This window comes from Vanessa tameamea, chromosome 5 (genome assembly GCF_037043105.1).
Source record: "Vanessa tameamea isolate UH-Manoa-2023 chromosome 5, ilVanTame1 primary haplotype, whole genome shotgun sequence".
In the NCBI taxonomy this organism is placed as follows: domain Eukaryota; kingdom Metazoa; phylum Arthropoda; class Insecta; order Lepidoptera; family Nymphalidae; genus Vanessa; species Vanessa tameamea.
In genome coordinates, this window is record NC_087313.1 from 504,628 (window position 1) to 518,454 (window position 13,827).

The window sequence follows — 13,827 nt, forward strand, 5'->3', positions numbered from 1 at the left end:
ACTATCACTGAAAATAAATATGACATTAAAAATCTAATATTACAAGTTTGTTACATAGCACACCTGTAAAATGATATCCTGTTGCTGAAGCCACGATGGCGGATGACCAAAGGAGATTATCATGTTATGATTGAAGTTTTATTCATCAACGATAATCAACTTCAAGACTTTTTCTTTTACTGCGCGACATTTACTGATTGTGTTGATTACTTTTGTGCATGCTGGTGATATTTCTTCAGGCTTAAACTTTTCCAATTCAAATGCCACAGAACTAGTGAAATGTTCACTTGTGACGTCTAGCGGCCGTTCAGTAAAGCTGTTGCTGCTTTGCGTGTTGTGGTGGAATATGAGTGGGTGCCTCTGGTGTTCATTACAAAACAAGCTAGTGCCATACAAGTGTTAACAATTTGGTCGAAAATGACCTGTTTATACAATGACTCATTTAGACCTATATCCTAATCAGCCAGATTTGAAATATTTCATTTAATGGTATATATAATAAATAAAACGGGATTGGAATACTAATAGCAGTTTCCATCGCAAAAGCAACGTCAAATTTGCGACTCTGCAAAATCAATAAATTGATGATTAAAAATAATTGTTTTTCGGGCAGGATATACTACATACATTGAATTAAATGTGTGTACTTGACAACTTTGTATTCCAAATGTTGGAAAAGAATACATGCTTGTCATGTTAGGTATCAACATTCAGAACCGATGACAGCTTTACATTTAATATGATTTTGTGAGTTCATTTGCATTAATAGCCTATAATATATAATAGATGTTTACCTTCACCGCCGAGCACGAGATTAATTATAAACACAAATTAAGCACATGAAAGTTCAGTGGTGCCTGCCTGGGTTTCAACCCGAAATCGTCGGTTAAGATGCACGCGTTCTAACCACTGGGTCACCTCGGCTCATAGTTCAGAGTTCATTTTACAAAATCAAATTAAATTTAAAATAGCTTGTAAAGTATATTTTGATTTGATATCATCCCAATGAAACGGCACTGAAACGCGACGAAGTAATATATGTTGCATAATTTAAAAAAAACACCATTTACTTGACAGCATTTAATTACAGCCTCGATAAATATTACAATTCGTAGGATCTCTGTCCAATACTGATAAGTTCTTGTAAAATGTATTAAATAACTTCCAACAATATTTCAGTACGCATAACTGAGATTCGCATACCGAACGGAAAACTGCATCACAACTTAAAATAAGCAAAACAATTCAAGATATTGTCTGTACGAGCTAACGTATCACAGGGATATATTAAAACATTAAATTCAACTATTAGATGCGGTCGAAAGTTTACAAAACTCGATTATCAACATGCAGGGCTTGTACGCACTGTGCACGTACCTACCCTGGAGTCATATAGTTGGCATAGTGTGTGTATGATGCTTGTAAAGGCCATTTGTACGGTATCTGATATTTTATCCGTTTGACGGAATGGTAAAATAAAGGACTCAATAGCTAAATCCATTCACACCAAAATCTTAGTTGTGCAATTTAAGCATTTATGATTTACGAATATAACATCATAATTTACTATACAATGATAACAATATCCATGTTGACCGAGCTCAGAAACATGTAATTTTATAAACATAATCACGGAAATCTTGTATATATGCCAAAAGATATCATTTTATACTTTATACAAAGTGAATATATAATACATCGACCACATCTAATGCTTGATAATGAATTAATTGGCATCTACGAAGTATTCCTTAGCGGCCTTGGTGTCTGGTTTGATGGTCTTGGAGCCGGGGGTCCAGTTGACCGGGCAGACTTCACCGTGCTTGTCGGTGAACTGGAAAGCTTGGACGAGACGGAGGGTCTCATCAACGGATCTGAAAAATACAATTGTTTTTGTTAATATTAAAGTTCACATTGACATAAGTCATTCTTATAAAATGCACATGAGAAAATGTCTCTTTTGTTTACACACTTTATAATGAACTGATTATATTTAATATTCCCAAATTGAAATAAAATCTGGGCGTCGAGGCATGATTGCGCAGTCGCAATGCAGTAGCTTAGGTGCACCTCAGTGTTCAGTGACTTATCCTTATTAGTGATTTGTGACTCTTTGAATATACAGTGATTTTATGGAAACTGTGACATGGATCCCCATGTATATTAATACAATGTTATCTGAAGACATAAGCCAATTTTTTAACAAATATCCTATCATGTTATAATTATTCATAAAATTAAATCACTTTATATTTGAGATTTTTAGAGTATAAAAATATAAATTAGTATGTTTTGGTTAACCGCTAAAATCACAAAACACAAAGCAATATTAAAATTATATAAATAAAACCTTATCAATTTTATTATTAAAACGTGAAAGACTAGTTAGTTCAGTACATGTCAAGCGATAGCGAATATGAGCCATATATTTAGACAATTTTAAGTGGGACATTTCAAATTATAATTTATACTGATAAAAACAGTTATGAAATGTTATCAGTCGTGATTGATACATTTAATATGAATCACAATTAAATCAAACTTGTCAGATCAATTAGATTGCTTTTTGTACGTTAAATAAAATCGAAAAACTAAAGGCTACGTTTACAGCGACTGGGTACATGTCTATCTGCTAAAAAATTATAAATTCTTTCCTAATGAAAATACTACGAGTTTATTTCAAATTTATCAGTGACCGTTTTCCCCTCAATATGTTTTTCTTCACAGTTCGAGTGATTAAATTAACGCAATATATGAATGGTGCGTGACGACGATTCGTATCCAGGCAAGACAAGCGGAGTAGGCGGAGTAGGCGGAGCAGGCGGCTCACCGGCCCACTGGCAGGTCGTTGACGGTGATCTGGCGCAGGTTCTGCTTGCCGTCGATGATGAAGAGGCCGCGGAACGGCACGCCCGTCTCCTCGTCCAGCACGCCGTAGTCGCGCGCGATGCGCTGCGACTTGTCGCTCAGGATGGGGATGTTCATGGGGCCCAGCCCGCCTGCCGGCGTGATGTCAGTTAACTAATTATTACACTCGGTCCTAATAAAATGCAGTAGTCCAAATATCTTATAAGTAAATTAAAGGGCATACTTATATATTATAACGTATACAATACGAAATAAATATGACATAAATGTGCTAATGTATATACCTAAAGTTTGACAAACTTTGTCCATTATGACAAGAATCTACAACTTGGTTAACTTGAATTAGAAAATCATCTTAAAAATTAGGATCTTGTTCCTATATTTTCCTTCAACGACGAATACGACACAGATTTTTAAAAGTAAATCTGGTTGATTTGATGAACATATCATACATGATCTACTAAATTTATTTCTCTTACATAGTAAAATCCACATTTTACTATCGAGAGAAATAAATAAAACAAAAACGTATACATCAAATAATTTTAATTGATATTCTAGTGGCAAATAGCTTTTTTTTTAAATATATACAGTGGTGATGTAATTCTAGTCTAGATGCAACTCTCACCCTGCTTGCGCGGCGTGTTGACCCAGGCGAGGTGCGAGAAGTGCGAGTCGGTGGAGGCGGCGAGCACCTCGCAGCCCAGCCGGCGGAAGTCGTCGCCGCGCTCCGAGAACGCGATGATCTCCGTCGGGCACACGAACGTGCTGCGGCATTCATATTATCCGCCGTATTCATATAAAACATACACGTTTCTGAGAATGTACGGACGTCTGTTACCCTTTCACGCGAAACTACTGAATGGATTTTAATGGAACTTTACAACGATATAGCTGATGTGGAAATTCGGTAAAATATATAACGATAAGAGTTCTCTTTGATTTTTTCGTCATCAGCGAGCTCTGCAAAAACTGTAAGAGTTACAGAAATCTATAGTACTCTTATAAAGAGGTAAAATCTGTTTGTTTGTATGTAGGGGGTTATTCTATTCTAAAATTTTTTCATAGGCTGAAATCTACATTATGAGGCAACGTATGTAAATTATATAAATACACATTTCATTAAGCTTAATACTATTTATTTTGATAATGCTTTGATAGTATCGAAGTGAGAACGCTGGATTAACGTTTCAAGTTTCGAGAGTAGTGTTTTCTCTCAGAATGAAGAGATAATGGATCAACCGTATCTTATCTATTCAGTATCAATTATTACTTGAAGCTGTCGACTGAAAATAAAACTATAATATTTATAGAATTAACCAAAAGCGAGATGGCATTCTTTTTTTTTTATTAATACTAGTCAACCGTCCCAATTTCACTTGAGTGCAAGTTAAAAATTGCTGAAATTTAAATATGAATGTACTTAATTCCTCGATTGTTTTTCGATACACACACCTATAATTAAGTCTTGCAAGTTCGAAAACAGTAGACGATTTCTCACGTATATAAAGCAAGTGTGTTAAAATTAGATAAATACCGCGAATGCCGTGTCACGCTAGCTAGTCAAGAATAATGTGTTAAAATATGAACACCGACAGAATGAATATCAGATTAGGCACTGTAAATATCAATAAAACAATTATCATAAAAGTATTCGTCCTGAATTCAGACTGACTCGAACAACGCGCAGATAAAACTACTGTGTCTAGAAAACTAAGATTGGAACTTATTTTACTTCGAGTTTGGGATGAAGTTCTTTAATACGGCTTACAGTAGAATGAAGTTCCAGTCACGTAAGGAAAACGCGTGGTGTCCCTCTTTTTTAATAACAATTTTATTTCTTGTCATTAAACTATTCTCAAATATTGTTAATTTATTTCATCGTATCTGGTATGTAGGTTATTTTAATTTGTTTTGAAATTTCAACTTTAATGGGAGGGGAAACTATGTCCGAACTTGTACAATAAAATGTCGCGACGTGTAGTTGTTTTTATACTGTCGTGTAATGTTATCGGGGTATTTGTAATGAATAATTATACTTATACATGCATTTTTCGTAATTTTTAGGCCATTTGTCACACATCTAACGACAGTTTAAATAACAATTATCATATAAGGCTTGGGACATTATTGTATGATATTTTTAATTCGTAACCGAAATTGTTACGAAACATTGCAAATTAAAACAAATTAGAATCATTATCTGCTTGAATAGGCGATTACGTTGAAACCATTCAGCGAACAATTTAAAATGAATTTCAAGTCGCCTTGAATTTAAAATGTCATTGCTCTCTGAAGCGAAAAACGTTAAACCGGTATGACCAGAAGTAACGGCGATTTTATGTAACTATTTTAGTAACATTAATTTAGAACGTTATTTAAAATTTAATTAATATTATTTTCTTATACAATGTGATATCGCTTTGATTCTTCGACTTTTCATTATGTTTAAGTACTACTTTACTAGTACCTATGTACCAGTACCTATGTACTCATATCGCAGATCACTCATATTATGTTACTTAGGTATAACGTTTATTTAAATTTGTGCAACTGAGTAGTGAAATGTTTACAAATAAAAAAAACAGCCACTATGATTTTTAAGTAATTTCGTTCGTACGGCAAGTATTTCACATCGAATCAGAAACAGTAAGTCGTTTAATATATTTTTAGGACTTGATAATGACAAAACCACATATGATTCGTTATATCGTTCACGTGAAAAATTTGACCTCTGGTTTATCATTAGAGACATCGTTTTGAATTTAATTTGTCATTTTTATTATACAAATAATGATGGTTTTGTCTCAAAATATGTATACATATAATACATCTTACCCGTGCCGGCTTCACGCGGGTACAATAAGTCTCTCTGAACAACTTTTAGATAGAAGAACGAACATTAAAATATTTTTCCCGCTAGGAAGGTTATAATTCTCTCCTATAATATGCCTGTATGATATAAATATAATCTTCAATAACTCATTTATTGATGAGAACCGCATTAAAACCCTTTGCGTAGTTTGAAAGATCCAAGTATAAAGTCATGGTAGCTACTAAACTGACTATGATAATATAAAAATAATATATTAATACATGTATCTGTTCCCTTTTAATGTTTCAGGCCGCTTCTTAGTAAGTATAACATGCGGTCCTGATTTATTCATATGGAAAATTATGTGCAACTTATATAAGGTTCCACAAAATAAAAATAAAAACGTAATAAAATATATTCTACCGACATCAAACAAGTATTTCGTATTGTATTATATGAACGATAATTTGACACGCTATATCAAACTAAAGATAAGTTATATCGACAAATAGGTACTTCGGTATCGAACCGATACGGACATGACGAAATAAAAGTTAAGTCCTAAAGACCATATCGTATTACAATTGAAATATTCCACGAAAAGAATCGTTTGTCAACGTCGCTCAGTGCGTTTAGTGAAACGTACAACAAACAAATGTATTTATTAAAACTGTACTCACAAGTCGAGCGGATAAAAGAACAGCACGACATATTTCCCCTTGTAGTCGGAGAGCGCGATGTCCTTGAACTCGCCGTTGACGACGGCGGTCGTCTTGAACTGCGGCGCGGGCTTCGTCAGCTGCAGCGGCATCTTGTTGAAGCTGTAACACCGCGAGCGGACTGCTGAGCTAGACGGCTTAGGTGACAAAGTTACTTCACGACCTCGCCTTCTTCCTTCGCTATATTAAAGCCCAGTCAAGGCAAAGGTCTTCTTTGGCGATCTTGACGTCACACGTGTAAATCTATTCCCAGTGAGGAAAAAAACTTGACGTATATTATAGTTTAGAGAACGCTTAGATTACTGAGTAAGTACTACACGTGACTACATCAGCACCGATTTAATGTAATGTTCTTAATTTGAACGCAAATATGATTACTCATAACTTGAGAACCGACAAAGTTAGAAGAGCACAAATCACTTAATACTTCCAAACATACGACCTTAAGATTCAAAGCAGTACCCTACCATATATCTGCTAATGTAACATCTGTACTTATATACTCCCATGTAAATGAATAAATCTAATGACGGGACACAACAGCTGATTGAATTATAAAAATATCTAAGCTATTTATGTGTAAGATATGTAAAAACGTCAATAATTAATATCAACTAGAATTTTCCAACAATTACGCAACATTATCTTAAGGTCATAGCGACTCTAATACGATCAATAATAAAACGAACGGTTATCTAAACGATACTGACATATAAATTTTATTACAAAGTATATATTATATTTTATTACTTATACCGCAATTTATATTAAATACTTTATAAAAAAATAAAAAATGTATTATACGTAGGCATTAGTCATTTAATGACTGTAAAACCAGAAGTTGAATACATGTTCAATAAAATATACTCGTAATAAGATGTATTCTAGCCGGAGTTGGGAAGGTCCATGGAAATACTAACTGGCATTCATGTACTCTTCAAATCAAATGAACTAAATTATTTAGGAACGTAAGCATTTAATATAATTAATTATTACGTCTCGACGAGTACGTAAGCTTGATAATTTCCTTATGTTTACTCGCATGCGAACAAAATATCGATATTTTATTAGTAGGAGCACTGGATTTGTCAGTCTGTCTGTCCAGTGCAATTCCATCTTTTTTTTTTCTATCAATTAGTAAGAAAAAAAAATTGTTCATCAAATATAACAGTCGTCGGTTACTTGGTTAATAATAACATTGAAGGTCACACTAGACTTATAAACTTGAACGCAGACTTTAATGTCTTACAAGATTTACATCAAGACGTAATATTTTGTTTTGTATCGTCTGAAAAAAATGCATTCAATTCCAGCCAAAACAATTATTCGACTCATCAATACCACCCAGGTTTATTAATTACTTACATGATCATTTTATTGCATATTTATATTAAGAATTAATACATCTTGTATCTCCGTCGAGATGAATTAATTTGAATTAATAACAAATTAAAAAAGAAACATGCCTTCATAGTATTTTCTGCATGTTTTATTAGTATTTTAATCTGTGACATTTTTCAAGTTATATATGTATTAAATGCGATTTTAAGAGGAATATTTAAATAAACATAATATAATTCGAATTTGAACGATTATTGTAAGCATGTTCTATACAATTTCATTTAACAACGATCATTGATCGTGTCTACTTATTAAAAATATCAATTTTTATTATTATTATATTTTATTTAAAGTCATTTTGTTAGAGTATCGAGCTGCCCGTGCTGACTTCGTCCAGGTGAAATGAAAATGACACCTACTTTAATGGTCTCGGATCTTAACTTCGACTCGAATACAGAAAACAGATATCGTTCGTTCAGGTGGAGTTCAGTTACATGTACACACGAAGAAGATTTTTATATATAAAGATGTCATTTGAGTCGTTCGGATTCCATGAATTATTGCAAATTGTAAACGAAATTGTGATCTTGTTTTGTCAACCTTAATGAAAAAAATATGTATAAATATTCATAGCTCGTTTTACATAAATTATCTTATTATTTATGTATAATATACATAGTAAATCCACACATATTTTTACATAATACTACCGTCTACCGTACATTGTATCAATTTATCGAACAATTTTCCTGAATATTTAACGAACCCATTAATGATACCGTGCTCCGTGTATGCCGTTCGCAACAAAACAACGCTATGTCCGTGTCTCCCAGTGTACCTCCACAACTCGCGGAGTAATTTCCCGTTACCATTGTATAAGTAGTCCGTTAAAATCCCACAGTTAAGCATGTTAGTTAATATGGCTTCGAGGTTTTTGACCCTGGGAACATTGAATGATCTACATTATTTCATTAACAAAATTGACGAAGGCTTTCTCAACTCTTGAGAAGGGTTGGAGATTATTCCATTAGATAGCTCCATTGTGGTTTTTGTGTGACTCGTGCAAGTTTTTGCATAATCACACCGTCGAGCATGAGTTAAATTATACATATCGTCATAATGGCACTTTAGGAAAATGAGGTTTTCTAAATTATATTTAAGGCTCATTTCCCAAAAGTACCGTTATGGCACTTTAGCCCTTCTTCCTTTCCACTGACAATATACAAATTAATCACGTGAGAACTCAAGTTGAGCTTGCTCAGATTTAAACCAACAATTTTGGAAAAGATTTAGGTACCTACATTTTCTATCATTGGGTCATTCATCAATCAAATACAAAAACGTATTGCTATTAAGTTTATCTCGTATTTTAATCACATAATTATATATGAACAATGTTTGTTACGTCGTATTTTAAGGATTTACGTAATTATTTTACCGTAGCAAAGTACATTCCAATTTGCACTTTGTAGAAAGACAAGAGTTCTATTCAGTATATTATTAATCTATTCAGGATATCGGTAGTAAGTACTATAAATATCCTGAATAGTTTCTGTGGTCAACTATGGGTATTCAAACTATCGGTAGTTCTGCAACGCTGGTAAATAGTATACTAGTTATACAATATTCGTGGCTATAATACTTTGTAAGATTGTTGTCAACAACAATCTATATATATAAGAAAATCATTGCAAATCCACGATGACAACTTTAATCCATTAAACTTAATTTACAGTCAATTACATACATTAATATCTTAATACGATTTCTAGACGTAACAATGACTGTACGTAATTATCTTATCTGATATGTATCGGACCGTGGTGAACATGACACAAAACTGTATCAACATACCATACCTACTTATCGGTTTATTTCATGAATATAAGCCTAACATAGATTAAAAAAAAAAAAAACTTTGTGAATGTCAATTCATAAATAATGGTTGTCTACAAAGTGTACTCAAGTTAAATAAAAATTCACTTCCCAGTTCTTACGGTTGGTGGTTACATCTGTAGATATGGTTAAGATTACATACGGCACAAATGTCTACGGGCAGTGGTGACCACTTACCATCCGGTTGCCCTTTGCTAGACCCCGCCTAATGAAGACGTAAAAAAAAATAATAACAGCTTGATTGAGTCCATTACAATTTCATGTGCATTTTATACCTCCTCAGTCCGATGAGAAAGCAATCGGACACGACCGGAAAGAGATTAGACGTACGGCCAACGGCTTTACGTAGGTAACTTCCGAGGTACTGGAGTGTAACTCCGCCATCTTTCCATCTACATACCTACTGCTACTGAGAATGTTATGACGGATAAACCGTGAAATCTTATTGGCTATTAATACAATTAATTCAAAAACTAACATTTTAAATTTACTATTTACTTGTGGAAATTCCTGAAGTATGTCATTATACTATCTTGTCCCCAAAAGTTGTAACTAGATAAAATTTTGTATAGATTGGTCGTAGAAATTACGAAATCTATGAAAAAAAAAAAGCTTACTAATTACCCTGTTATCGTCGAATTACCATACAATACGAGTTTTGCCTAAATAAGAATATTTTCAATAAATTATAGTAACGGAGAATTAGTATTATTATTCTTTTCTAATAATAGTATCATTTTAAAAGTATGTTAATCAAATTACACTTTGAAGTCAGTATGGTCTGCCGTGTGTATTGATTATGTGATTAGGATTGCCACACGTCTGGATAAAACTGGACATATAGTCTATTCTAAACGCAAAAAGAAAAACAGTAATAAACAATACTTGACATCGTATTGACGCGATATCATTGTGAATTAAAATGATTTAATTTGCCGGTAAAAAATCCCACGAAGAAGGATTTTTTTTTATCGTTTAATTAAAAAAATCCTTCATAATTAAGGGTGTCACTCCGGCTAAAATTGCTAGTTTGTCCTATTATCCGGATTTAAGACCTGGCCACCCTACATATGAATATGACCTCGGTAAGTTAAGTGGAAAAAATGCATTCATTTGTACCAACAAAATAGTAATTTGAATATTGAAAAGGTATGTTCCCAAGTTATTTGATTGATTAAAGTACAACTGACTTACAGAAAATAGTATATCTAAAACTGCAATAAAACCTTTGCAATTTATCTAATAAAGTTAACATTTATCGTCGAGTCGAATGAAACAAGAAATATTACATAATATTGTGTAATTACTAAGTTCGACGTATTTCAAATGAGCATATGTTACATACTGCTTATATTCAAATGGTAATTTAAAAAGTTAAAATAAAATTTTGAGTCAAACCTTATCTTTTGGGTATCGAAATTGTGATGAAACGTTTTTTTACAGCTGGTAATTATTAACGACGAAACAATTAAAAATTAAACAACATATTTATCAAATTGAAAAAAAAAAACTACCAGTACTAAAAATTACAGCCAAATTGTGGTTATGTCAATTAAAATTTATGTATGAAATTAAAAATAAATATATAGTTTGATCGGAACTTGGGATTAGTTTGTGTATTGCATGTAACAATTGTATGTATGTGTAATGAGATTTATTACTTTTAAAGACGTCATGATTACCTCTCCAAGCTTTACTTCTACTTTCTATAACAATCTACTGGAATATATCAGTTAACATTAACGCAAGCTATGTTTTCAAGTACACTAACTATAGAAGAAACAAAATTAAACCTCATGGAAAATGGTCTCATCATCGGTAAAAGATGTTCAGGCTTATTGAGATCCAAGCTATCAATTTCGTCCCCACGGCAGTAACATTTGTGTTCCATCGTCATCACTGAGTTTGTAACTTGCTGATTTATCTGTTGTTCATATTGATTTAGGGATGTGATTAAATTTATAAATATAAGGATTTCATGACTGTCTATTAAATGTAAGTACACTTAAATTATTATTAATATTAATTAAAATAATACTTTATTTTTATCCATTACATAAATATAATGTAGCTCTGACTCCTAAATTTTTTATATTGCAACATTTATTATGATAATCATTGTGGTGAGATGTTGCACATCTTATGGTACTACTGTAGGACTTGTTTGTTTATCTTTTATGTTTATTTTGGATCTATTTTTTATCACTATATTTATAGAGTGACATTCTTTAAATGGCACTAGGTTAGCTACCACTCTGCTTGTTCGATAAAACACGTGGGAGATTTCAATATGACACCTATAATTTCTCAAGGTATAATCCATTACTGAAAAGCTCTAGTAAAACTATTAGCATAAAATAAATGTAGTTAAAATATATATGTTTTGACAACTGAGTCATCTTAGTTTTATCATACAAAGACAAAATTTATACCATTAGTGAGATGTGATTATTTTAGTGCTCGAAACAAAACTTTTATTCTGGTACTGGTAATAGAAGACAATGGACTGGAAGGCAAGGACTGTAGGATCTTAAAGTTATACCCAGAAAATTTCAATTCATATGATATTATTTCATACAGAAACAAATTATTATTTTTATGTAAATCTCATCTTTTTTATATTTATACAGCTGTATATTTAATACAATGTTTTGAGGAAAAATTATACAAAACATGCTTTTCATCTTAAAAGCATCATAGCCGCTTAAAGCTATATTGTTTATAGCCTACTTTGATTATTACTATGATTCAAAAGTGCTCATTTTGAGAAAATCATGCTACATAGGTACCATGCAAAAACTTATACTCGTAAAAAAAAAGAGAACAAAGACTTATAATCCTAAGCTTGCAATATATATATATATATATATAATTTGTATATTATGAATGTATATCCCAAAACCCAAGCAAAATATACTCCTTTCGTAGAAATATAAATATTCAACAATGACTTATTTAATATCGAATAAAATTTACCATCAAATATTTAAGTTGAAATAGCTTGCCAGTGGTCTATGTTAAGCCATTAATAATTAAAACCTTTAGCCAATATATAATCCTCGTACATGCACTTCTGTACACCACTGACCTCTCAATTAGTAACTTTTTGGCAAAATTCCCATTCATTTCATTGCCTGATTCACTGCGTTCTCTTTTCCTATTCAATCCTTCTTGCATCATCTTAACCTTTGACCCTAAACCGATATTTTAAATTTACCATAAAAAACGAACTTAATCTTCTTTTTTAAATACATTCGTAGTTGCCGTATTTTATTTTATGCATTTATATAAATATGTCGATGAATTCAAGGTAGGTTTTAACTATTATCACGCTACCTACCTCTTGCGCAACGTGGTGAAATATTACTTGAGTTATAACGGTATTTATTCTAATTGAGGTTTAGTTATTAATGTTAACTCGAAGTGCCACGATAGTACAGTACCTACATTTCTAGATGGATCTATCTTAAATTCGATTGAGGCAACGGTTGAGGCGACTTTACCTCATTATTAATATTACATTATCAAGACTACTGTTAATGGAAGATATCATTTATCATGTGAGCTGTGAACTATAAAAATTGAAATAAAAAAAAAACTTACATGAAAGAAACAGAGGTCGCAGAAAATGAACCGAATGTACCACGAACAACGGCGTGAAAATGACAAATGAGCGCCGGCCGGAACAACGGAATAACTGTACCCACAGATAAGATAAATCTTGTCTTTAAATACTACAAAACTTATAGTAAATAATTAAAATGTTATTCTCACTTTATAACGTTATGTAATTGATAAATTCTTTGTTTATTTTATTAGAAATGAATCAGTGCACAATTATCTCGAGATTATTTATTAAGCCTACTTGATTTGAACTTATATTTTAAGACTTAGTACATACGGCCAAAAGAAGATGGCGCTGAAGTACAATTTACGTTTAATTACGTTTTTATAACATCGACGAGATTCGAGGTGATTTATTATTATTTTTAACAGATGAAACCATTGTAGCGTATAATTCAAATACCGATGGTTTCGTTGGTTTACATTTTGAATGTAAAGTTATGCACAACAAGCTTCAACTCCGTCCACGTCCCGGAAGTATTTATTTTAGAACTATCTCTTTAGGTAATTATTAGTTCCAATGTTATAAATGTTATTAAAGATGAATGTTTTAGATAATGTCGA

The 13,827-nt window shown here is 32.3% G+C and overlaps 1 protein-coding gene across 1 annotated transcript; it reads right to left on the bottom strand.

Annotated features, from left to right (window-relative positions):
- Nucleotides 1-1,065: 1,065 nt before the first annotated feature.
- On the bottom strand, nucleotides 1,066-13,382 carry LOC113392761 (peroxiredoxin 2). The gene is made up of 5 exons (XM_026629324.2): nucleotides 13,243-13,382; nucleotides 6,364-6,504; nucleotides 3,497-3,636; nucleotides 2,831-2,999; nucleotides 1,066-1,874 (listed from the first exon to the last, which is right to left on the bottom strand). The coding sequence occupies exons 2-5, from the start codon at nucleotides 6,492-6,494 to the stop codon at nucleotides 1,727-1,729; spliced, it is 588 nt and encodes a 195-aa protein (XP_026485109.1). The 5' UTR covers nucleotides 6,495-6,504; nucleotides 13,243-13,382; the 3' UTR covers nucleotides 1,066-1,726.
- Nucleotides 13,383-13,827: the final 445 nt, after the last annotated feature.

What these genes read in the sequence shown, in the direction of transcription:
- LOC113392761 (XM_026629324.2), bottom strand. Translation starts at nt 6,494, where the DNA reads ATGCCGCTGCAGCTGACGAAGCCCGCGCCGCAGTTCAAGACGACCGCC. An exon ending in TTCTTTTATCCGCTCGACTT is followed by an intron (nt 3,637 to 6,363) that starts GTGAGTACAGTT and finishes TGAATGCCGCAG; the next exon opens with CACGTTCGTGTGCCCGACGG. An exon ending in CAACACGCCGCGCAAGCAGG is followed by an intron (nt 3,000 to 3,496) that starts GTGAGAGTTGCA and finishes TCACGCCGGCAG; the next exon opens with GCGGGCTGGGCCCCATGAAC.